At 45.5% G+C, this 26512-nt stretch overlaps 3 protein-coding genes across 7 annotated transcripts in view; 2 read left to right on the forward strand and 1 right to left on the reverse strand.

The window, feature by feature from the left end:
• Positions 1-1214: 1214 nt before the first annotated feature.
• On the reverse strand, positions 1215-10266 carry LOC307225269 (zinc finger and SCAN domain-containing protein 32-like). Of its 5 annotated transcripts, XM_079993196.1 has the most exons (4): positions 8887-9162; positions 7902-7983; positions 7565-7647; positions 1215-2136 (listed from the first exon to the last, which is right to left on the reverse strand). In XM_079993196.1, exons 1-4 carry the CDS (start codon positions 9046-9048, stop codon positions 2050-2052), a joined length of 414 nt encoding a protein of 137 aa, XP_079849322.1. In that variant the 5' UTR covers positions 9049-9162; the 3' UTR covers positions 1215-2049. The 5 variants fall into 5 exon arrangements, 3 of the variants coding, with proteins under 3 accessions (XP_079849322.1, XP_079849321.1, XP_079849320.1); XR_013842811.1 differs by lacking the exons at positions 1215-2136; positions 8887-9162 and adding an exon at positions 10126-10247 and having other exon boundaries at positions 5610-7647; XM_079993195.1 differs by lacking the exon at positions 1215-2136 and having other exon boundaries at positions 5610-7647; positions 7902-7977.
• A 527-nt stretch (positions 10267-10793) lies between these two features.
• Positions 10794-26512, forward strand: part of LOC307225251 (uncharacterized protein) — a gene marked incomplete at its 5' end in the record, with an annotated part of 106429 nt that continues 90710 nt past the window's right edge. The window contains 2 exons of the mRNA XM_079993159.1: positions 10794-10806; positions 11822-11999. Coding sequence (XP_079849285.1) covers positions 10794-10806; positions 11822-11999 — 191 coding nt within the window. The remainder of the gene's footprint in view (positions 10807-11821; positions 12000-26512) is intronic.
• Positions 13835-26512, forward strand: part of LOC307225102 (uncharacterized protein) — a 37060-nt gene continuing 24382 nt past the window's right edge. Inside the window, exon 1 of the mRNA XM_079992870.1 lies at positions 13835-13979. The gene's annotated coding sequence lies outside the window, so the exon portion shown is untranslated. The remainder of the gene's footprint in view (positions 13980-26512) is intronic.

Consider the following 26512-nt stretch of genomic DNA (forward strand, 5'->3'; position numbering starts at 1 on the left):
TGGCAGCTGTCGTTGTATATATATTAATCCTGAATCGTAATTGGCTCCCAGTGGTCACTGGCCATTGTGCGGTTGCCCCTGGCAATGTGGCGGTCAGTTCCACGGACAGCCATCACCTGCTTTGTGTTTCAGACCTCTCTTTTCACCCTGGCTGTTGCAAACTGGGTAGTTCTCAGTATTGCATGCAGCCCACACTGCATATAACGAAGGGTATTGTTCTGCAACATGTTCTATGGCAGGGGTCAGCAAACTTTTTCAGCAGGGGGCTGGTCCACTGTCCCTCAGACCTTGTGGGGGGCCAGATTATATTTTTTTGGGGTGGGGGAATGAACAAATTCCTATGCCCCACTAATAACCCAGTGATGCATTTTAAATAAAAGCACACATTCTACTCATGTAAAAACACATTGATTCCCGGACTGTCCATGGGCCAGATTGAGAAGGCGATTGGGCCGGATCTGGCCCCTGGGCCTTAGTTTCCCTACTCATGTTCTATGGGCTTCTGAACACTTTTGTTCCACACTTGCAAATTTTAAGCTGCTTATATATGATCATTTAAAAAGAAATCAGCTGCGATTCCTGACTTGGGTCCCTTCCAACTCTAGAGTTTTATGGTTCTAAATTTCATCCCATGAAGAAGAGGAGCATTTGACATGTGTGCAGGGAGATGGGGCACTGCTATAAAACGCCCAGAGATGAGGGCGTTTCTTTCCTTCCAGCGCAAAGCAGCTCTCAAACTGAACCGGACAAAGCTTCCGTTCTTGAGAGGATTAAATCGTAATCCCTTCAATTACCTCCTTATTTTATTCCTGACATTTTTATTCCACCTGGCCTCCAAGGAGCTCGGGGTCAGGCCCTTGGGTTCCCTGGCTGGCATGTCCTCACATTCACGACAACCCTGCGAGGTGGGTGAGGAGGCAGAGAGGACTTGGCGGTGGAAGCATTTGATAGGCAATGAAATAAGTGTTCCAGAACTCGTGCACATCCATTGAAGATTCGGGACAGATTAAAAAGAAAGCACTTTTTCACGCAGCACAGAGTTAATCTCTGGAACTCCCTTCCACTTGAAGCAGCGATGGCCACCAACCTGGGTAGCTTTAAAAGATGATGGAAAAAATCATGGAGGGCTTTCTGTGACTACTACTAGTCAGGATGCCTATGGCCTGTCTCTGCTGGAAACCACAGGAAGGGAGAACTTCTAATAATAATAATAATAATAATAATAATAATAATAATAATAATAATTTTATTATTTATACCCCGCCCATCTGGCTGGGCCTCCCCAGCCACTCTGGGCGGCTTCCAAAAAAAATATTAAAATACTGTAATACATCAAACATTAAAAGCTTCCCTAAACAGGGCTGCCTTCAGATGTCTTCTAAAAGTCTGGTAGTTGTTGTTCTCTTTGACATCTGGTGGGAGGGCATTTCACAGGGCGGGTGCCACCACCGAGGAGGCCCTCTGCCTGGTTCTCTGTAGCTTTGCTTCTCGCAGGGAGGGAACCGCCAGAAGGCCCTCGACGCTGGACCTCAGTGTCCGGGCAGAACGATGGGGGTGGAGACGCTCCTTCAGATATACTGGACCGAGGCCTCTTGCGCTCAAATCCTGATTTCTGGTTTCCCTTAATGGCCAGTGTGAAGAAGCGGGTGCTGGACTAAATGGGCCCCTTTGGCCTGACCCAGCAGGCTCTGCTTCCATTTCTCCGTTCCAGTTAAGCCCCTGCAGAGACCTTGTCGCTGCCTTCCTCGCCTGCCTCCCCCCTGAGCCCCAGCACCTAGTAACGGCCTGAGCCCAGAGGAGTGCTGCTGCTGCTGCTGCCGCTGTTCTGCTGCGTCCTCCGATCTGGGATTAGAGAGAAGCGCCAGCGCAGAGCCAGCAGAGGGCTGGCAGGCCAAGCCTCTTAGCAGCCACAATCTGGGCTCAGCCCCTGCTGCCACTTGCAGGCCAAGAACACTGGCGGGGGGGGGGGGGATTCAGTTATATCGGAAGGAGTGCCAGTTCTCGATGACTCTGTCCACAGAGATCCCAGGTCAACTGGTGCCCCTGCAGTTATGACGGAGGGGAGGGGGGACCTGGGTGTCTTGTAGCTACAGAGATGTCTTGTTCCGCTGGAGCACCTGCCAGACCCTCGACCACCTTGGAGTAATAATAATAGTAATAGTAATAGTAATAATAATTTGCCATCTGCTGACTACTACACGGTTAATGTCTAGGCACCAGTTAAAAGCATGTGTCTTTTTGCAAACATTTGGCAGCTCTTGATCAGTATTTCATTCATGTTTTCAGCCTGTTTATTTAACCCTTGGTAGACTTGGCTCTGGGCTTGGCTTGGCTCTATGTCCAGCTGTTTGTTTTGGTGGATTGTGCTGTTTCGCCTTCCTCCCAGGAGAGCCTGGGTGGGGTCCAAAGTCAGGATATTGATCTGTTTTGTATGTGCGCAGTGCCAGATTTACATATAAGCTAAACAAGCTGTAGCCTAGGGCCCCACTCTCTTGGTGGGGGGGGGGGCGCAGGAAACTGTATTAATTGTATTTCAGTTCAACAATTACTTTGATAAAATACATATTTTGTGATGTGCAAATGGCTTTAGATACCTATTAGGTCCATCAATTAACTAATAATAATAATAATAATAATAATAATAATAATAATAATATATACCCCACTTTTCCTGGCCACAGCCAGGCTCAGGGTGGTTAACACCAGTAAAATTACAATAAAGACATAATGGGGGGGGGACCAATTTAAAATACAGGTTTAAATACAATTTAAAAAGCAGCCTTGTTTTAATAATAGCCCAAGGATCAAAAGCATAAGGGGAGGGAAACATAAGGGTCAGACTGAGTCCAAACCAAAGGCCAGGTGGAACAGTTCTGTCTTGCAGGCCCTGCGGAAATATGTCAAGTCCCGCAGGCCCCTGGTCTCCTGGGACAGAGCATTACACCAAGTCGGGGCCAGCGCTGAAAAGGCCCTGGCCCTAGTTGAGACCAATCTAACCACCTTGCGACTTGGGACCTCCAAAGTGTTGTCATTTGTGGACCTTAAGGTCCTCCGTGGGGCAGACCAGGAGAGGCGGTCCCGTAGGTACATTCAACACAAAAAACAGCGACCATTTGTTGTTGACAAAGGACAGCTGGACATAGAAAGGGCCCCATTATCTTCAGGATCTGAGGGCCTCATCAAACCGAAATCCGGCTCTGTGTGTGTGAGCAGACTGGAGCAGCAAGGACCTGAGATTGAGAGTCTCCTGCTCTACTGACTCAATTATCGCAGCAGCAGCAGCAGCCAGCCGGTTGTTCTGCCCGTAACGTGATTTGCTGCATGCTGTGTGATCTTTAGCTGAATTTGACAGAGGGTTTCAGAACTTCTTACTTAGCAGTTCCTTTCCCAGTCTCCCCAGCTCCAGACCAGTTCAGAGCTTTGGTGAGCAGCTGCCCTCGTGTGGCTTTGGGTGGCGCTGCAGCCGCTCAGCCCACAATGCCCCTCCTCATCGCCAAGTCACGGCACAAAGCAGAACAAGCAACAACCCTCGATATACAATATCTTTATTGTCATTTTCCCATACAGAACAAGGAAATTGAAGAGCTACATAAAACATTCAAAAACCCCTAAAAATTCTGAAACCCCATTTTAAAATACAATATACTATAGAGACTCCTTATGCTGCATTTAGAACCAGAATTGCATTTGGATAGAAACTGTTTAGAATCATAGAATCATAGAATCATAGAGTTGGAAGAGACCACAAGGGCCATCGAGTCCAACCCCCTGCCAAGCAGGAAACACCATCAGAGCACTCCTGACATATGGTTGTCAAGCCTCTGCTTAAAGACCTCCAAAGAAGGAGACTCCACCACACTCCTTGGCAGCAAATTCCACTGTCAAACAGCTCTTACTGTCAGGAAGTTCTTCCTAATGTTTAGGTGGAATCTTCTTTCTTGTAGTTTGGATCCATTGCTCCGTGTCCGCTTCTCTGGAGCAGCAGAAAACAACCTTTCTCCCTCCTCTATGTGACATCCTTTTATATATTTGAACATGGCTATCATATCGCCCCTTAACCTCCTCTTCTCCAGGCTAAACATGCCCAGCTCCCTTAGCCGTTCCTCATAAGGCATCATTTCCAGGCCTTTGACCATTTTGGCTGCCCTCCTCTGGACACGTTCCAGTTTGTCAATGTCCTTCTTGAACTGTGGTGCCCAGAACTGGACACAGTACTCCAGGTGAGGTCTGACCAGAGCAGAATACAGTGGCACTATTACTTCCCTTGATCTAGATGCAATACGCCTATTGATGCAGCCCAGAATTGCATTGGCTTTTTTAGCTGCCGTGTCACAGGCGGTTTCTCAGGCGGCTAGTCCTGGTCTTTATAATCCTATACCTTCTTCCAGAATGGAGAAGCTGAAAGAGATCATTTCTGGGGTGCGCACTATCCTGCGCTATCTCTGCAGCTTTCTTATGGCACATGACAGCATAGATTTGATCCAAGGTGGGAAGAGTGCACCCTCCATGTTCTGGAAGAAGGACATGGGCAAGTGCAAAGCCACTCTGCACAAATGAGATTCCCAGTAACTGGTAACCAGAGGCATGCAGCCAGGGGCGTAGGAAAGGGGGAGCGGGGTGGGGGGCGACCCAGGTACCATCATGGAGGGGGTGAAAATTATTAAGGAATATAATAATAATAATAATAATAATAATAATAATAATAATAATAATAAATAATTTATTATTTGTACCCTGCCCATCTGGCTGGGTTTCCCCAGCCACTCTGGGCGGCTTCCAACAAAACATTAAAATACAATAATCCGTCAAACATTAAAGGGCTGCCTTCAGATGTCTTCTAAAAGTCTGGTAGTTGTTTATCTCTTTGACATCTGATGGGAGGGCATTCCACAGGGCGGGTGCCACTACCGAGAAGGCCCTCTGCCTGGTTCCCTGTAACGTCACTTCCCAGTGAGCAAACCGCCAGAAGGCCCTTGGAGCTGGACCTCAGTGTCTGGGCAGAATGATGGAGGTGGAGACGCTCCTTCAGGTCTACTGGGTCTTTAAGGCCATTTAGGGCTTTCAAGGTCAGCACCAACACTTTGAATTGTGCTCGGAAATATCCTGGGAGCCAATGCAGGTCTTTCAGGACCGGTGTTATGTGGTCTCGGCGGCTGCTCCCAGTCACCAGTCTAGCTGCCGCATTCTGGATTAGTTATAGTTTCCGGGTCACCTTCGAAGGTAGCCCCACGTAGAGTGCATGGCAGTAGTCCAAGCGGGAGATAACTAGAGCATGCACCACTCTGGCGAGACAGTCCGCGGGCAGGTAGGGTCTCAGCCTGTTTACTAGATGGTTGGCAGACAGCTGCCCTGGACACAGAATTGACCTGTGCCTCCATGGACGGCTGTGAGTCCAAAAAAACTCCCAGACTGCACACCTGGTCCTTCAGAGGCACAGTTACTCCATTCAGGACCAATTACTGCCCTACTAGGGCGGTTCATAAAAAAACTTTTTTTACAAAAAAAAAAGCCTGCTCCAAAGGTCTTATCTTACTACATTAGGGGTTATATAGCTACATATGGAATTTCATGCATATCAGTTAATATCTTGACCCTCCTCCATGAAAATAGCTGTTTACTTGGCCATTTTCCTTATGTCGCGAAGGCTGAAATTTCAATTCAGTGGAGCAGGGTCAAGATATTAACTGATATGCATGAAATTTCAGATATAGCTATATAATCCCTAGTTTAGTAAGATAAGACCTTTGGAGCAGGCATTTATTTATTTATTTAAAGAAAAGTTTTTTATGAACTGCCCTACTGCCCTACCCTCTGCTGGGCTTTCTGAGTCCTGGAAAGTCAGCCTATGTGAAGAAAATGAGACTAGGCCAAGTAGATTAGATAATACAGAGCATGGTGAAATCACAATAAATGAAACGTCCCCTTCAAGGTTCAAACACTACTACAGGTTCCACATAATATCTGTACTGCATTGTTTACTGTGACAGCACCTGCCCTTTGGAACTCCCCGCCTCTTGCAATGAAGCACGTGCCTTTGCTAGACTCTTTTCGGGCACCTGCTAGAAGCATTATTATTCTTTAGGCAAGCATATCTAGATGCTTAGGAAGCAGAAGTAATTTTAATCTTAATATTTTAGCTTTTGTCTGTTTAAAATAGGATTGTTAATTTTTCTTGATTTTACTAATGTGGTGTGTTTTTTGTTTTTTGTTTTGGTAAACCACTTTGCAGGTTTTTTTTAAAATAAATTTTATTAAACAAACAAACAATAAATATAAATAAAATAACACAAGCCAAAACGAAACCCATCCTGTAGATTTAAGTGTTTGTCCATAGTCGCCTACTTGTTACCAGAGGCCCAGAATCCACATTCCTTTGTAAGAAAATATGAAATAACGTAAAACCAAATAAATAAATAAATAAAAATTCAATGCGGGGGGGGGGGGGGGAGTGACAAGAATTTTCCTGCACCGGGTACCACCCGACGTTGCTACGCCTCTGCATGCAGCCTCCCAGCCAGGCCTGAGGGGAAGGGGGCGCAACTCAGTCGGAGCTTTAATGAACTGAACAGAGCGAAAGGCTATGAGTCCTGGGGGTGCAGAGACTGTGTGAATGAGCTTAGTGCTTAGCTTCTATTTCAATTGCTATTTTGTTAATGTTTTTAACGTTGTTTTACAGATTCTAAATGCTGCATTGATTTGTTAATCACACAACTTGCCATAATTGTGAGGTTTAGCTTATTTTTTAGTTAAGTGCCTGAGAATACTTCCTTTATCCCGAGCAAATTGTTTTGTACGACTGGCTTTTCGGACTGATGAAGCGTATTAGCGAAACCTGTAATATATCGAGAGAACAACAGGCCTCCTTTTGCCCACTTGCATTTTTCTCACCAGGGCGGTGGCTTTGATTTGCCTTCCCGTGATAGATCCATGCACACGACTTTGTGTTTCCAACTCAAGACCCACTGAAGAACATCTCGTCAGTTCAATCTTTGAAAAACAGCTTTGACAAACTTTTTCAGATTCTCCAGTGGGCTCCCCTTGCCGTTGTGGCGGCACGGGGTTGCCGTTCTGTGGCTGGACTTACGCTACTTGTTGAACGGTTCATTCATCCAGTCTGTATAACGTTTATTGCACATGTATCTTGTTAAGATACAATTGTACATTTATCCACTCCATGTTTACAGTATCTCCAGGTTTTGTTTTGCACACGGCACCTTAGTATGTTTGTTGTTTGAATGGTTACAAGTCTATCTCTATTCTAGCTATTACTCTAGTAAATTTGGTTTTATACTTATAAGCTAGTTTGTGGTGGTGGTGTTTTGTATTATTATTACTGTCACCACATTTGATACTTTGTGTATATACTGTTCCTTATTCTCAACCCATTAAGCTTCTCGAATGGCATTCCCAGCCTCTTGGCTTCTGTCTAGGCTGCCCTTGACAAAGATGCCTTCAGAGAAGCTTGGGCAGAAGCCAAGAGGAGGAGAGAGATTCCTTGGGGGCCAGAGGCACCCTGGCTGCCCCACCCCTCAGCCCCCTTCCCCACAGGGCTCCCTCCCTCTACCTGAGCTGCTTCCACAGCCGTTGCTTCTCCTTCCCCACCAGGAATAGATGGAAGAGGAGGTCTTGCTGGCATCATCTGGTTGCCTGCAAGAGACAGAGGTCAGTGGGAAGCCAGGAGTGCAGCTGCTCTCCAAAAAGTCTCACCTTCTGAGTGCATTTGGACATTTGGAACCATTTCATAATTTAGTTGGGTTAAAAAATACATCTCCCTCCTTGGTGCTCCTGGCCCCAAGTGTCTCCCCCCCCCCCAAAAAAAAAAAAAAAAGATGACAAGAACCCATGGATTCATTTTGATTAAGACAGAAAGGGACAAAATGGATAACGGACTCCTTCCTTACCCAGCAGCCTCTCTCTGGTGTCCAGCGGAGTCCTTTTGGTCTCAGAGGAATCTGGGCCCATTTCTGCAAACAGATCCTGTCTCTGGAATAGCAACAAAGATTCAAAACAGAGAATATGAAGAAGAGTTAGAAAAGGAATGACAGAGGCAAAAACCTAAGGGCAATCTGATAATATTCAAAAGTGTAGCAGGAAACGCCCCCCCCCCCCATCATTCAGTTTGTACAAACTTCACACACACTCACACTCACACACTACATACGCTATGCTTCTGTTATAAATTCATAGAAAATCAACCATACATCGGATTTCCACTGCTCCACTTTTATTTTACTCCATGAAGGAAGGGCTACAAAATGGGGAAGGTCTGATACAGGGTGGCCATAATCCTTGAGCATACCAGTACATACACAGGAGCCCTGCCCAGTTATGGCTATGCCAACCCTGATGGTCTCAGACCATCAACAACACAACGGACTGCATACGAACAGGGACTATAACAAAAGGACAGTGATTGGATTCCCCCTCAGGGGGCAGGAAACTGCGACTACCTTTTGTCTTCTGAAAATGACTCATGGGGAGGGGGAGAAGGGAACCAGCCAGGTGACAGGACACTCAGGTTACCACCACCACCCCTCCCTCAAACCCTCCTTTCTGTGATGTATGCATGATGTTTCTGGGGGTGGGCTTGACCTACAGGGTGGCAATTTCAAAAGTTTTTATAAGGTCTTGCACACCATTTTTCTGTGTCTTTCCTCTCTCCTGCAAGTGAGGGGAGCACCCTGTTGCAACAGTCAATAAAGGCCAAGCCTACAGGCTGCTGTTTTGCTCCAAGTTATCCTGGTTGGTGTTTATGTTTTTTGTCCAAGGGAGCCCTCGGATTTTTCCGTTAACAAAGCTGCTTTCCAAAAAAGGATGGAGAATTTTCAGATACCCTCACTCACGTTCGGAGCCCCTTTGGAGTATCCAGAGGAAGGTCTCTCTCACCTGCTGCTCTGCCTGCTTTCTCTCCTCCGCCTGACTCAGTAGGAAACCTTCGGCCAGGGCCACCGCCTGGGAACTGGTCTCCGCTCCGCATTCCCTCACCCAGCTCTCCATCTCCGGTGGAAGGACAGCCAGGAACTGCTCCAAGATCACCAGGTCCAGCATCTTGGCTTTTGTGTGCCTTTCTGGCTTCAGCCATTGATGGGCAAAGTGGTAGAGTCGGCTGCAAACCTTTTGTGGTCCTTTGGCTTCCTGGAAGCAGAATTGTATGAACTGCTGGCTCTGCACATCTGGGAACAAGCAATGATGATGATGATGATGTTACATTGCTTAACATGCCCCCTCCCCCATCATGAATACTTGGGGACACCTTGGTCCATCATGGTTGCTTGAGTCCTAGACTTGGTCCTGGTCCTCCCTGCTCTGCACCAGATGGGATGGTGGCAATGCTCTCTGTGTGGAACTGCCCTTGAAGGCGACTTGGGAACTGGTCCAAAATGCAGCAGCCAGATGATTGGCTGGGCTGCCTCTCTTTATGAATGGCATTTCTCTCCCACCTCTTTGCCCAGGAGATCAAGGTGGCATCCATGGGTCTACCCCTCCTCACTGAGTCCCCCCACAACAAACACGTTGGATTCCTGTTTTAAAACAGTTGCACTGGTTGTTTCCTTTCCAGCAGGACCTCTCCTGCTCTGGGTGCCTTGGCTTGTGAGACCTCCAGTGGTGCTTTCATGGAACTATAGAGGTGGATGGCACCCCAAGGATCATCTAGTCCAACCCCAGGCAATCTCAGAGATCACACTTGCATCTGGAGGAACTAAGCACTGGAGGAGAAAATGGGCCCTGCAGGATCAGGCCAGAGGGGCCCCTCTTGAGTCCAGGCTCCTGTTCCCACAGGGGCCGACCAGGCACCCCTCATGGGAAGCCCACCAGCAGGACTGGAGCACCAGAGCCACTTTCTCTGAAACAGGGCTGCCTCCATTGCCCTCTCCTCCTCCTCCACAGATTGGCCTCCTCCTCTTTTAACGCCACCTTTATTGGTGGCCTCTGCCTCTTGTGGGAGGGAGTTCCACAGGTTTTACTCTGCCCTGCAAGAGGAAGCGCTTTCTCTTCTCTTCCCTGCCCTCCTTCCTTCCTTGCACAGTTGCGGTTTTAGGGACCAGGGTATATTTCATGTCCGAATGTTTCCAATGGGACCCCCTCTCTCCCCATGGGCCCTATCCTGGGAGAGAGGAGACTCACCGGATCCCAGCAGGCGCCCCCAGGCAGCCTCTGCAGAGCCGAACCAACGGGACCCCCACACGCCCCACTTCTTGCAGGAAAGGGAGGGGTTGGGCTTTCACTCTGGAGGACCCTGTCCCCCCCCCCCGTCTTACTTTCCTGTCTAGGAATCTAGCTCGTTTCCGTTTAACCCTTGGCAAGCCGAGCGCACCCAACTCACGCCTCTCCCTCTTTCCAGAGCCGGAGCATCGCGCACCAATGGCATCCCAAGAAGACGGAGGAGGAGAGGTTTATGGATTACTTCCGGCAAGGGATACATTCAGTTTTGGACAGCAGCTGAACGGCCCCCTAACAGCTGGCCCCTGAGCACGGGTCCCAAGAAATCTTCACTGGCTCCCGGTCCTTTTCCGAGGACCATTCAAAGTGTTGGTGCTGACCTTGAAAGCCCCAAATGGCCTCAGCCCAGTAGAAGGGAAGGAGCGTCTCCACGTCCATCGCTCAGCCCGGACACTGAGGTCCAGCTCCGAGGGTCTTCTGGCAGGTCCCTCATTGCAAGAAGTGAGTTTACAGAGGGCCTTTTCGTTTGTCGTGACTGCCCTGTGGAACGCCCTCCCACCAGATGTCACGGAGACAAACCCTTATACGACCTCCCTAGACGCCTGAAACGCCTCCCAGCCCCCCCCCCGTGGATGTTGCAGGAAAGTAAATAAGAATCCCGATGGAGCACAAAGAGGTAAAGGGGTCGCCGGGGGGGGGGAGGGGAGAAAAGGACCAAGAGACCCCTGACAGCTCCCCAAAGCGCCTTCCGTGGGCCCCATCGGTAGTGATGCGAAGGGGGCTTTTCTCGGCCCCTTAGGCGCCTTGGCGGGGGCGGGCATGGAGCCCTCACCCAGGGGGTCCCCATGAGGACCCCATCGCCCCGTGTCCCCCGCGCAGACATCCCCGGGGCGCTGGGGGCTCCGTGCAGAGAGAGGTGGGCAATGAAAGGGTGAACGGGCACAAGTAATAGAGACCCCCTGTCCCTCCCCTGCTTCTCTTGGGGGGGGGCGCCTCCGGCTGGAGAGATGGGGACGCAGGGCATGGGGTGAGCGGCGCCAAGGGAGCCTCTGGATGCAGGGGAGACTCAGGGAGAAAGTGAAGGGGTCAAGGAAGTGGGGGGGAGGGGAGCATCCCTGGGTCAGGGAAGGAGAGCATGGGGGGGGGAGATAGGATACAAGTCTATGAGGGGACGTCTCGATCGTGGCTTCCTTGTGGATTCTCCGGAGGGGCTGCCTCGGCCTCTCTCCTGCCCAGGAATTGGGCCCCCCTTCAAGGCGACCAGAGAGGGATCCCTGGAAAGTGGGGGGTCCAGTCCCCCCACCCTTCCTTCCTGCAATCTTCATCCTCTTTCCACCCCATAAGCCCCTGCCCTGTCCAAACTCAGCGCTTCTGCCCAGTCCACCCACTGGTCCCCCGGAGAGGAGAGGAAATCCAGAGAGGAAGAGAGGAGGGGGGAGGGGGGAGGCCTTCTCAGAAGCGGCTCTTTGTTTCCGCAATCCCACCCAGGAAGCAGCCAGAAACCTTTTCCTCTCTCTCAGGCTTCCATCTTTATTGTCTTTTCCACTGCCTGGTTCACTGAGGATGAGGATAATGTACACCTGTCATCAGAAACGGGTGCAGAGTCCATGGAATAGAAGTTGCACCTCAAAAGCATTTCTGTTCCTCTTATTCTTTGTAGGCAATGTCAGAGGGACTGACAAGCTGAGATACTATCCTTCAGCATCTTATGACAGCGACTGCATGAATCTTCCCAGTCAAAGGACCCATTTTCATGATAGACAGTGCCTGGGGCTGGAGGCTCTACACACCGGGTGTGCCTGTGCAGGCCAAAGACTGCCAGTATTAGCACAGGCAAGGTGTGTGACCTCCCCAGATTTACAGAATGTATGTGAATGAGTGTTCCTGGGTGGGATTACAGTTTATGGCAACCCTGTGATTTTCTCCACCCATAACATTTTATGAGCTGATATTGCAGTACAAGCTCCAAAATAACTAACAAAAACCCCACAATATCATCATCATCATCATCATATTTATACCTCAGGCCTTAGTTTGCCTCCCCATGATCTAGAGAAAACACCAGCTTTGAATCATACAAACTACCAGAACCTTCTTGAATCAATAGGTTAGGGATTATTGCTATACATTAGATCTGTACTTTTCTATGCCTGAGAAATGCAACCATGACACAGTGGGAATGTTCAAGGACCCAGGAGAGGATATATTGTTTGATTATATCCTTTTCAACTTGTGTTAACAAGTTGTACAATTTAGCAGAGTAACATTCCCCTTTTTAAACTTACAGCGGATGCATTTCTGAGTCACCTTCAAAGGTAGCCCCATGTACAGCACATGGCAGTAGTCTAACCAGGAGATAACCAGAGCATGGACTACTCTGGCAAGACAGTCAGCGGGCAGGGAGGGTCTCAGCCTGCACACCATATGGAGCTGGTAGACAGCTGCACTGGACATAGAATTGACCTCCATGGACAGCTGTGAGTTGGAAATCAAACCCGAGGCTGCGCACCTGGTCCTTTAGGAGCACAGTTAACCCATCAGGACCAGGGAGTCATCCACATCTGCCTCTCCCCTGTCCCCCAGGGGCAGTACTTCTTTCTTGTCAGGATTCAACCTCAATCTGTTAGCTGCCACCCATCCTCCAACCACCTCCAGGCACCAACACAGGGCATTCACCGCCTTCACTGGTTCCAATTTTAAAGAGAAGAAGAGCTGGGTATCACCCACATACTGGTAAACACCCAACCCAAACCCCCTGATGATCTCTCCCAGTGGCTGCATATAGATATTAAAAGCATGGGGGAGAAGATGGAGCCCTGGGGCAGCCCACAAGTAAGCATACAGGGGTCTGAACACCACTTTCTGGACATGGCCCAGGAGGAAGGAGGGGAACCACTGCATAACAGGGCCCCCAGCTCCTCTAGAGGGTCCAGAGGGATACCATGGTCAGAGGTCTCCAAAGCCACTGAGAGATCCAGCAGCACCAGGAAAGAGCTTTCCCCTCAGCCTCTAGCCCATTGGAGATGATCAAGCAGCACAACCAGGGCAGTTTCATTCCCATGATTAGGTCTGAATCCCCATTGGAAGGATCAGGGTGGAAGAAGCTTTCCTGGTCCTGCACCCCCAAGAGCTCCAGCCACAATACTTTAAATAGTTTTCAAGGGGCCACCTGATACATGCTTGTCTTTTCTTCAAAAAACAAATATTTTGAATACTTTTTCAGTGCCGTATAATGTAAAGTGTTTCTGTTTCCCTTGTTCCACATCAGAGAGACTTTGATAAACAGGTCTGAGCTCATCTCTCCGCCTGGAACTGCTGTGTTAGCAGCACTGCCTGGGCAGTGTGTTTGGGGGTTCAGGGCTGCCTAGACAACCAGACCCCCTTCTCAGCCTGGCTGATATGGTCCCAAGGGAAGCAGAGCAGTAGATTTGGTACCAGCTTGGCTGCAGGAGTTGAATGAAGAAGGTGTGCAGGACACCATCCAACCCTCTTAGAGACTCCACTCTGGATTTGTGTGGCTTTTTCTTCTCCTGAAGATAACTCAAGAGGCAGTGAAGGTTTAGGACCAGAGTTTTCCTTCTCAATGGGCTCCCTTCCCTGACTGATGAGCCCCATCTGCCATTCACTTTCCACTGTGGGATTCACTTTTGGTCTCATCCTCTCCATCCACCAGGGCTTTTCTTCACCTGCAGCAGAATTCCCCAACCCACCAAGGGTTTGAGACCCATCAGGTATCCACACCTAGTTTTGCCAGCCGGTTGGAGCTGTTCCTGGGATTGTCGCTCCTGTTACACGCTTACAGCTTCTGGAAGAAACAGGTGAGAGCTGAGTTCAGGGTGGGGACCAATGGTGGATAAATTACCCCACAAGGTGCATGACATGTCCCCCACCAAAGGAACTACCGCTCCCCTAACACCCCATGATATCGTATAATTATGATATTTGAGACAGAACAGGAAGAAATTCATGTCTCTAGAAAGAACACAGCTTCAGGCCATCAATAAATCAACACTACATATTCAAGGTTGAAGTTTTCACTAAGTACAGTTATCCATTTGCCTTGAATATCCAGCTTTTTCAGTGTCAGTTTAGGATAGTCAGAAGACAAGCACAGGATCAGGCAGCACATCATCATTATAAGGAACCATTGGGGTGGGTGTTTCCATCTGGGATTCCCATGTGCCACCTTCTTTCCATCTTCTTCTCCTGCTCTCTCCATGCAATGTGAGGCATGTAGACAGAGGTCCATCTCCCAGAACAGGAGCTTCCCTGAGCACCCATTCAGCTGATCCCAAGCACCAAGCCTTGTGGTGTAGTGGTTAAGAGCGGTAGTCTTGTAATCTGGGGAACCGGGTTCGATTCCCCGCTCTTCCACATGCAGCTGCTGGGTGACCTTGGGCCAGTCACACTTCTTTGAAGTCTCTCAGCCCCACTCACCTCACAGAGAGTTTGTTGTGGGGGAGGAAGGGAAAGGAGAATGTTAGCCACTTTGAGACTCCTGAAGGGGAGTGAAAGGCGGGATATCAAATCCAAGCTCTTCTTCTTCTTCTTCTTCTTCTTCTTCTTCTTCTTCTTCTTCTTCTTCTTCTTCTTGTCACTAGTACTCTGACTGACCCAGACCACAGTCCCCAGAAAAGACGTAGACCTGGGTCTCCCAAAATGGTCCACATGGACCTCTTGTGGCCAATGGGACTGTGCAGGTGATTCATGAAGATCTAGAGGTGGATGGAGGATTATGATGCAGAGAATGGGGAATGTCCAAAGGAACGATGGACCAGAGAAAGAGAGGCCCTGTTCATGGACAGAGAGCAGCTGCCTTTCCTGTGAGGAAACTACTAATTTGAAAAGGCTGTATTCCAAGATCATGCTGTGTTATTAATGATGATTGAGGATCATGAAATGTTGCTGATGCATTACTATCATTTGATGACATTGCATCTTCATTTCTAAAAAATTGGGAACATGGGTAGGAGGCGGGGGAATGTAGGAGATGTTGAAATAAGAGAAGGTTCTAACAGCGGTTGATGTGTTCTCTTTCCCTTTGTTCTCTTCCTTGAAACCTAAACAGGATTTCCTTTCCTTCCACTCTGAAGAAGGTGATGGAGAAGACATTCAGAATTCCAGGGTATAGGCCAACTTTTGTTTCATTAGGAATAGAAATTAAAATGTGGAATATGTGGGATATGCTTCACTGAATGAGCACACATAGCTCACATCAATGACCTCCAACAGGGGAGAAACCATTTAAAGGTATGTAGAGTGTGAAATGTTTCATTGATAGTGGAAAACTTAGAACACATCAGCGGACTAACATGGGCAAGAAAGGATTCAAATGCAGGGAGTGTGGGAAGAACTTCAGTCAGCGTGGACTCCTCAATATACATCAGCGGACTCACACAGGAGAAAAACCATTTAAATGCATGGAGTGCGGAAAAAGCTTCCGTCAGAGTGGACACTTAAGTGCACATCTACGGACTCACACAGGGGAGAAACCATATAAATGTATGGAGTGTGGAAAGAGCTTCAGTCGGAGTGGACACTTAAGTTCACATCAACGGACTCACACAGGTGAAAAACCATATAAATGTATGGAGTGTGGAAAGAGCTACAGTAAGAGTGGACACCTCAATAAACATCACCAGACTCACACAGGGGAGAAACCATTTAAATGCATGGAGTGTGGGAAGAGCTTCAGTCAGAATGCAGACCTTAAATTACACCAGCGAACTCACACTGGTGAAAAACCATATAAATGTATGGAGTGCGGAAAGAGCTTCAGTCAGAGTGGACACCGCAATATGCATCAACGGACTCACACTGGGGAGAAACCATTTAAATGTATGGAATGTGGAAAGAGCTTTAGTGAAAATGGAGCCCTTAGAATACATCAACGGACTCACACTGGGGAAAAACCATTTAAATGTATGGAATGTGGAAAGAGCTTCAGTCAGAATGCAGACCTTAAAAAACATCAACGGATTCATACAGGGGAGAAACCATTTAAATGTATGGAATGTGGAAAGAGCTTCAGTTACGATGCAGGCCTTAGATCACATCAACAGACTCACACAGGGGAGAAACCGTATGAATGTATGGAGTGTGGAAGAAGCTTCCGTCAGATTGGAACACTTAGAATACATCAACGGACTCACACAGGGGAAAAACCATTTAAATGCATTGAGTGTGGAAAGAGCTTCAGTCAAAATGGATACCTTAAAACACATCAACGGACTCACACAGGGGAGAAACCATATAAATGTATGGAATGTGGAAAGAGCTTCTGTTATGATTCAGGCCTTAGATCACATCAATGGACTCACACAGGGGGAAAACCATATGAATGTATGGAGTGCGGAAAGAGCTTCAGTCAAAAAGGAGACCTTAAATTACACCAGCAGACTCACACAGGGGAAAAACCATTTAAATGCATTGACTGTGGAAAGAGCTTCAGTCAGAATGGAGGTCTTAAAACACATCAACGGATTCACACAGGGGAGAAACCATATAAATGTATGGAGTGCGGAAAGAGCTTCAGTAAGAGTGGACACCTCAATATACATCAACGGACTCACACAGGGGAGAAACCATTTAAATGCATGGAATGCGGAAAGAGCTTCAGTTTCAATGCAACCCTTAGAAGTCATCAACGGACTCACACTGGGGAAAAACCATTTAAATGCATTGACTGCGGAAAGAGCTTTAGTCAGAATGGAGACCTTAAAACACATCAACGGATTCACACAGGGGAGAAACCATATAAATGTATGGAGTGTGGAAAGAGCTTCAGTAAGAGTGGACACCTCAATATACATCAACGGACTCACACCGGGGAGAAACCTTTTTAATGCATGGAGTGTGGAAAGAGCTTCAGTCAGAATGGAGACCTTAAATTACACCAGCGGACTCACACAGGGGAGAAACCATTTAAATGCATGAATTGTTTGAAAAGCTTCAGTCAAAGCAGAAATATTAGAAAACCTCAGCAGACACACAGGGAAGAAACCATTTAAATGTATGGAATGTGGAAGGAGCTTCAGTCAGAGTGGAACTCTTGATATACATCAACAAACTCACACAAGAGAAAACCATATAATCGTCAGCAAAGTATATTGAGGCTCAGTCCTAGTGGAAGTCCTACATCAACAGACTCGTGACCAGGAAGAACTTTAACAGTTGACACCCTACATACCATCAATAACTTTAAATGGAAGGATTGCAGAAAGTGCTTTAGCTATAATGTAATGTTTAAGAAATATCAGACATTCAAGCGGGAGAACCCATTTAGATGTATGGAGTGTGGGACATGTTCCTCTCAGAGTCCACTCTTCTTCACGGCAATGAACTCAGAGGAAATCTGTCTTCCTGCTTCAGGGCCAGCTGAGTCTGTTTCTCTTGTCATTTTCTCATAGCTAGGTAATTCCTCTCTAATCTGCTCTGTGTCTGTGTCTCTCCCTCCTTCTGAGACCACTGGAAGCGAAGGGGATGACTTTTCCCCCTCCAGCTCCTCTTCTGAGGAAAGCTGATTGGCCTGAGAATGGATTCCCCCCTTAAGGTGGGGGAACTCAACGGAGTCCCTTCATTAGAAATGGACGGGACAGAAAGGGACAGAATATCTAGAAAAGAGAGACTACCACATACATTTTTTCAAATGGTGAACAGCTTAAACCTAAGGGATGCATGGAGAGACAAAAATCTACTGGAGAAACGGTTCACACACTTTTCAGAAGCCTAACAATCGTCAGGGAGAATTTATGCAATGTAGATCTCAAATAATTTAATAATATTTTTTTAAAAAAAACAGAGATTCACCCAAGGACAATAACAGATCATAATCCAGTGATATTAGAATTAGAAAATAAACAAAAGGGTAATAAAAGATGGCGATTAAATGAGAATTTATTAAACGATGAAAATTTGGTGATTAAAGCACAATAATTGTTGAAATAATTCTTTGAAATCAATAAATCAAAAGACACTGATATAATAATAATTTGGGATGCCAGTAAAGCATTTCTTAGAGGTTTCTATATACAGCAAAATGCAGGGGAAAAGATAGCTTATGAGAGAAACTTAGAGCAGTTAAGAAAAGAAATAGCAGCAATGAAAAAATACTAGCAAAGGAACAAAAAAATAATAAGGTAGCACCAAAAATCAAGTTATTACAAACACAATTCTCATCATTGTTAAGCATTGAAATCCAAAATAACATAAGATGGATGAAACAGAGATCCTTTGAATTTGCAAATAGGCCCAGCAAAATACTGGCATGGCAACTGAAGAAGAGACAGAAAGAGAGATTAATAGATAAAATCAAAGACGGTGAGAAAACGAGAAGAAATAAACAAGTGTCTTATCAACCACTTCAAAAAATTATGTAATATAGGCAAGGAAACAGAAGAAGATATAAAAAATTATTTGCAGGGGAAAGACTTACCCAGAGTGGGAAAAGAAAAAATTGTGATTGCAATTGATACTATTGAATATCTTGACTGGAACCCAGGGAAGAAGGCTGCATCTGTTTTTGTGGATGCTGAGAAAGCCTTCGATAATGTATCCTGGAGGTTTGTGGAGAAGATAATTGAAAAGATGGAAGTGGGAACAAGGATATCAACTGGATTAAGAGCAATTTATCTTTTTTTAAAAAAAAAAATATTCAAAGTTATAACAAAACATATTTTCCAAAAACATATCCTTATTTCCCCCCATTTTTCCTCCCCCCCAAAAAAACTCATCACCCCACCCCACCCCCCGACTTCCCTCAGTTCCAGTCTTTGGTTTCTCCAATAATGCTATTTTCTGCATGTTACAGAGTTGTATAGATCCTCCAACTGTTTAGCTAATTATTATCATTAAAAAAATTGTGAATGTTTATTCAAAACCTGCCAAGGAGTCCAGTTCGCTTTGTTGCGTCTTCAGATACTTTGTAAAGGGTTCCCATTCATCCTTAAAGTCACAGTTATCCTTGTCCCGTAGCTTATGAGTCAATTTTGCCAGTTCTGCATAATCCATCAGTTTTTCTTGCCATGATTCTTTAGTTGAGGTTTCTTCAGTCTTCCATCCTTGTGCTACCAGAACATGATGTTTTTCAACTTTTTTGGCAGGTCTTTCCCTGCAATCCCCAACAAAAATGCCTCGGGTTTTTAAACAAATGTTAAATGGAACATTTTCTTCAGTTCATTGTATATCATTTCCCAATTTTTTAAAATTACTTTACAATCCCACCACATATGATAAAATGTCCCCTTCTTTTCCTTACACTTCCAACATATATTTGAACTAGTTATGTACATTTTCCCTAACTGCACTGGTGTTGTGTACCATCTGTACATCATCTTCATGTAGTTCTCCTTCAATAGGGAACAATCTGTAAATTTTAAGTCAGTTTTCCATAATTTAACCCAATCCTCCATCATGATGTTGTGACCTACATCTTGTGCCCATTTAATCATAACTGATTTTACCTCTTCATCTTTCGTCTCCCATTCTAATAGTATGCTGTATGCGGCCTTCAGTAGTTTCACTTTCCCTTTAATCACTTCCGTTTGAAACCTAGATCTAGTATAACTAAATCCTTTCTTACAGTCTTCTTTATATGTTTCATGTAGTTGTCAATAATGCAACCAACTCTGAAAGTGGTCTTTGATCTCATCATAATCTCTTAATTTCTATTTTCCATCATGTTCCTTTAATAAATCAGCATATGTGAGCCATTTTCCTTTCTTTCCAAGTGGTTTGAGCAGTAATGCTTCATGTGATGAAAGCCACCACGAAGTCTTTTGTTCCAGTAAGTCTTTATATCTCTCCCATACTCTCATTAATGATTTCCTGATTATATGGTTGTAAAAGCTTCTATGAATCTTCCCTTTCCCCAGATTAAGAGCAAATTATCAAGACCAAAAGGCAAATTTAATAATTAATGGGGAGATGACTGAATACTTTAAAATAGAAAGGGGGACAAGACAAGGGTGTCCCCTATCTCCCTTGTTATTTATTTTAATATTGGAGGTACTAAATCAAGTTATCAGGTCAGAGGAGGAGATTAGAGGTATAACACTAGGAAGAGTCGAATATAAATTAAGAGCATTTGCCGAAATATGATTGTAATGGTAGAAGAACCAAAAGGAAGTATAAGCAAGTTGCTGAGACAGATGGAGGAATTTGGCAAGGTGGCAGGATTTAGAATAAAGAAAGAAAAAACTAAGGTGGTGGTTAAGAATATGGACGAACAGAGCAAAAAGAATTTGGAGCAAGAAATGGGATTACAAACTGTACAAGAAGCAAAATATCTAGGGATAAATTTGACAATGCAGAATATCAATTTGTTTAAAGATAATTATAAGAAGACCTGGAAAGAAGTTAAAAATCAATTAGAGATTTGGCAAAGGTTAAAGTTATCAATATGGAGGTGGATTTCAGTGATTAAAATGAATATCCTGCCAAAGTTAATGTTTCTTTTTCAAATGCTAATGATAATAGGCAAAGTTGATTGAGAAAAGTTTGAGAAATGGAGAAAATGATTTAAGATTTCGTTAGGTCTAATATCTTTTTTCCCCATGTTTTCTGTTTGTTTTCTTTTAAATAATATTTATTAAAGTTTTAGAGGTTACAAAAATAAAAAATAAAAACACCACATTGAATAAAAACAAAACAACACATCACAATAAGGAAGAAGAAAGAGGGGAAAAAAATAAGAAAAAAATTCTTCCCATAACTTATCTTTTATTTGCTTGTTTCCTTGACCTCCTCACACCTCCCTTTTTTGTATTCTAGTTTGGTTAACTATTTCAGCAAATCCTTTCCATCTTTTCCAATTTTTGTTCTGTAATTTATCTTAATATAGTGTAACTTTACTTTCCCTCCTTTCACCAATTAACAGTCTATTTTTTCCTAAACCCTTATAACATTTCTGCCAAAACCACATAACTTCATTCCAACATCCTTCTAACATTCATTAATTTTGCAATGTTTCTGTAGATAACCTTTAAATTTCTTCCAATCTTCCTCCACCGACTCTTCTCCCTGGTCTCAGATTCTGCCAGTCATTTCCGCCAGTTCCATGTAGTCCATCACCTTCATCTGCCATTTCCCCCCGTTAGGCCTAATATCTAATGTCATCCCCAGAGAGAAGAAAAATGTATTCTTTTTCGCAACTGCAGCAGCCAGAATACTGATCGCAAAGAATTGGAAGGGGAAGAAAACTCATCATTATTAGAATGGCAAAACAAACTGCGAGTTTGTAGAAATGGCAAAATTGACGGCACTTATTAGAGGGCACTCAAATCAGAGAATAATCAAGGAGTGGGATGGTGTGAAGGAATACGTGAAAAAATATTGTTCCGGAATTGAAATATTAATAGATAATGGGTAAAAAGTGCAGGGGTAAGGAAGAAAAGAATAATAGAATTAACTGAATAACTATAAAACTATAACAACACAACAAGATGGAAAAGTAAAATACTGAGATCACACATGGGTGAAGGGGAGTGGAGGGGCTTGTGGGAATCTATAATATTATTTATAATATAATTTTTTTTAACTGTGTTGTATTTACATACAGCAAGAGGAAGCCTAGAGTGATTATGTATATTTTAATTTAGGAAATCTATGTAATAGCCTTAGGGACGCGGGTGGCGCTGTGGGTTAAACCACAGAGCGTAGGACTTGCGAATCAGAAGGTCAGCGGTTCGAATCCCCACGACGGGGTGAGCTCCCGTTGCTCGGTCCCTGCTCCTGCCAACCTAGCAGTTCGAAAGCATGTCAAAGTGCAAGTAGATAAATAGGTACCGCTCCAGCGGGAAGGTAAACGGCGTTTCCGTGCGCTGCTCTGGTTCGCCAGAAGCGGCTTAGTCATGCTGGCCACATGACCTGGAAGCTGTCTGCGGACAAACGCCGGTTTCCTCGGCCAATAAAGCGAGATGAGCGCCGCAACCCCAGAGTCGGCCACGACTGGACCTAATGGTCAGGGGTCCCTTTACCTTTACCTATGTAATAAGCTTATGTTAAAATACGAATATGGATTTTGAATTTGATGCTTGCACTTTGTTCCTTTTTGGGTTTGAGATTAAAAAAAGGAGAAGAAGGGGGGAGGAGAATATTCATCTTCAGACCATTCCCTGACAAAACACATTGCCCTGTGTCCTTCCAGCCTCTTTCCTCCCTTCCTCCCTTCTGCCGGTTTGTGTGCCTGACTTAGATATCCTGTGTGTTGTATTTTTTTACTGCTGAAACTGGATTTGCTCTCAGAAGCAGAGTTTTGTGCCTCACTGGGGACCCAGTGAGAACTGTATGCTTTGAAAGCTCAGTAAACTATTACTGAAGAAGTCCTGCTGCCTCTGTGTGTGTTTTTGACCTCAGTGTGGGACTTGCTCTACACGTGGCCCCTACCCTGCCGATACTTGGCTCATGCTTTGGAGTTGCTGTACTCAAGCATGCAAGACATGTCTGCGTGTGACTGTGGTTTTTTGCACTGTTATGGAAATGACAAGTGGGACCTACATCTTTTAAGTTGTTGCAATGTTACAAATCAGCAAACCTTTATTGACATCACTTACAAACATTCAGAATAAGTAGGCCAGAGCGATCTCATCGCCATTTCAAAAGTACAGTCATTTGCCAAAGGGAAGAAGAGGCAAGCAATCTATTTCATCTCTCCAGCAAGGGCAGGATCCTGTAGCCTACTTCGGTGACAAAAAATCAAATAGAGGAACTTAGCTACTGTCTTGGGGAGCTCCTGGTCTCTCCCCTGGAATAAGAAGTGTACGACCTCCTTCTCTGGTTTCCATGTTGCAATGCATAGGTGGTCTAAAAATTGTTGGCGGAGATCATCATACATTTTGCATTTAAGGGCCATGTGAGCGAGAGTTTCCACCAGGTGGGCATCGCATGGGCAGTTCCTATCTCCTTCTGCCAAACCCACAAACCTGCCCCAAAGGAGGTTAGAAGGATGAGAATTGAACCTAGCCAGTGAAAAAGCCCTTCTTTCTTGTGGGTTAAACAAAAATTGTAAATAATTAAGGTTAAATTCCTGCACCCTAGAGAGTCGAATATAAAGAGGGGACCATGTTTTTTCCGCAGCTGAGATTAGTTCCTGGCGATCTATGTCCCACAGCCTAGTTTTTAACATGGCCTTGGCGACTGGGAAAGCCATGATGATGATAATGTTGCAAATATTATGCCTTGAATATATCCTTTCGACTTGACAGCTCAGGGAAGATACCTAGCTTTATAAATTTGTAGAAAATCTATACTTTAACTGATTCTCCTCATTCCAACGCCATTTTGACCCATAAAGAAAGGGGAATTTGAGCTCCACCTCCCTCCGTGAACCAAGAAGCAGAAAATCAGATCGGCAGTGTCAAGCGCTCGTCCTACACTCAAGTAGGATCCTGGTAGAGACACATGCCCGACTGGCATGTTCTCTCCCTCCTGGTCGTTCGTTCAGGAGCTTCAAAAGCTTCACAGCGACTGATGCCAACAGACATCGGCACACTTAGGGATCTGCAGAGTGTTTGCAGTTTGCGTAACAGCTCAGCAACTCAGCATTTTGGCTAATCTACTTTATTTACATATAAACACATACGGAGCACTGCAACATGGCTCCCTCTCTCTCTAGCATCAGACAGCAAAGAGAGAGAACAAAGGACAATAGTCTCACTTCAGGAACATAGTCTCCATCACTTCCCACTGTGGCGTCAAAACATACACCGTCATGTGATAGACAAAAATGCCATGACTGCAATCACGGAGCTGGAAATCTAACAGGCAGCAGGAACAGGGCATCCCTCCATAATCCCCCAAGCGTGAGAGCACAGACACGGGAGACAAGTGTCCCATAGGTGACACTTGTTTGGGAGCCGCCCAGTATCTCAGCATTTTCCAAAACCATTGACTGTGGAATTATTCTGGAAAGGTTATTCACAAGTAGAAATTGGAGGCAACGTGTTGCAGTGGTCCTAGAATCATAGAATCATAGAATCATAGAGTTGGAAGAGACCACAAGGGCTATCGAGTCCAACCCCCTGCCAAGCAGGAAACACCATCAGAGCACTCCTGACATATGGTTGTCAAGCCTCTGCTTAAGGACCTCCAAAGAAGGAGACTCCACCACACTCCTTGGCAGCAAATTCCACTGTCGAACAGCTCCTACTGTCAGAAAGTTCTTCCTAATGTTTAGGTGGAATCTTCTTTCTTGTAGTTTGGAGCCATTGCTCCATGTCCGCTTCTCTGGAGCAGCAGAAAACAACCTTTCTCCCTCCTCTATGTGACATCCTTTTATATATTTGAACATGGCTATCATATCACCCCTTAACCTCCTCTTCTCCAGGCTAAACATGCCCAGCTCCCTTAGCCGTTCCTCATACGGCATCGTTTCCAGGCCTTTGACCATTTTGGTTGCCCTCCTCTGGACACGTTCCAGTTTGTCAGTGTCCTTCTTGAACTGTGGTGCCCAGAACTGGACACAGTACTCCAGGTGAGGTCTGACCAGAGCAGAATACAGTGGCACTATTACTTCCCTTGATCTAGATGCAATACTCCTATTGATGCAGCCCAGAATTGCATTGGCTTTTTTAGCTGCCGTGTCACACTGTTGGCTCATGTCAAGTTTGTGGTCAACCAAGACTCCTAGATCCTTTTCACATGTACTGCTCTCAAGCCAGGAGTCACCCATCTTGTATTTGTGCCTCTCATTTTTTTGCCCAAGTGCAATACTTTACATTTCTCCCTATTAAAATTCATCTTGTTTGTTTTGGCCCAGTTCTCTAATCTGTCAAGGTCGTTTTGAAGTGTGATCCTGTCCTCTGGGGTGTTAGCCACCCCTCCCAGTTTGGTGTCATCTGCAAATTTGATCAGGATGCCCTTGAGTCCATCATCCAAGTTGTTGATAAAGATGTTGAATAAGACTGGGCCCAAGACAGAACCCTGTGGCACCCCACTAGTCACTCTTCTCCAGGATGAAGAGGAACCATTGATGAGCACACTTTGGGTTCGGTCAGTCAGCCAGTTACAAATCCACTGAGTGGATCCACTGAGTGACAGTCTCTGCAGTCACTGGGATTAACCCCTCATATGAGGTAGATCCACGTGTATATACTTTGTAACTAAGTCTGCCTTCAGGGATCCATCTGTGAACTGAATGTGTGAGTAAACGTCTTTTATATACTTTACACAAGATTGTGTTGTGTCTATTCTTTTTAAGAGGGATATAAGGGAAATTACCAGGAATCTTATATTGAGAAGCTTAAACAAGCTTGCAACAACTAATCACTGTGTGTTTAAAAGGGGAATGCAAAACTCTGCTAAGTTATAGAACTTGCTAGCGCAAGTTAGGAAGTATATTAAACAATATATCCTCTCCTGCCTCTCTAAACATTCCCACAAAGGGTTATTGGCCCCAGCATTGCGTATTTTTGAAGGATTGCAAAGGATTGAGATCCTAAGCAGAAAAGTATTTTTCTGAGCATACTTCCTGGTAAGCACATGGTCCTTTGCTCCACAATGTAGTGGGGATTAGTTCCCTCAGAGTTCACAGTGACCTAAGGCCATGGAAATCTGTTTTGTATTTTGAGATTTTTTGAGATTTTGATTTTGAGAGTTTTTGAAATTTTGTATATTATTGAATTTTGGAATTTTGAGATGGCTAGTGTAGCTTTTGATAGTGATGCAGGGCAAGAAATGCCTATGCTGAATGAATAAAATTTTGTGCACTGGAAGCAACATTTAATAGCACTTATAAATGCAAAAGGAGTCTCTGGAGGGCTAGGGACGAGGTGAGAGCTGTTTCCTAGTTCTGCTGGATCTCTCAGCGGCTTTTGATACCATCGACCATAACATCCTTCTGTACCGTCTAGTGGGGCTGGGAGCTGGGGGCACTGTCATACAGTGGTTCCGCTCCTTCCTCCTGGGCCGTGTTCAGAAAGTGGTGTTGGGGGATGAGTGTTCAGAGCCCTGGAACCTCACTTGTGGGGAGCCTCAGGCTTCCGTCCTATCCCCCATGCTTTTCAACATCCACATGAAGCCGCTGGGAGAGATCTTCAGGGGGTTTGGGCAGGGTGTCCATCAATATGCGGATGATACCCAGCTCTACCTCTCTTGTAAATCAGAACCAGTGAGGGCAGTGAAGGTCTGTGTGAGTGTCTGGAAGTGGTTGGAGGATGGATGGTGGCAAACAGATTGAGGTTGAATCCTGAACTGTTCTTGGGGGACAGGGGGCAGGATGGTGTGGAGGACTCCCTTGGCCTGAATAGGGTAACTGTGCCCCTGAAGGACCAGGTGCACAGCCTGGGAGTCATTTTGGACTCACAGCTGTCCATGGAGGTGCAGGCCATTTCGGTGTCCAGGGCAGCTGTCTACC

The sequence above is a fragment of the Podarcis cretensis genome (genome assembly GCF_951804945.1).
Source record: "Podarcis cretensis genome assembly, chromosome: 10".
In the NCBI taxonomy this organism is placed as follows: domain Eukaryota; kingdom Metazoa; phylum Chordata; class Lepidosauria; order Squamata; family Lacertidae; genus Podarcis; species Podarcis cretensis.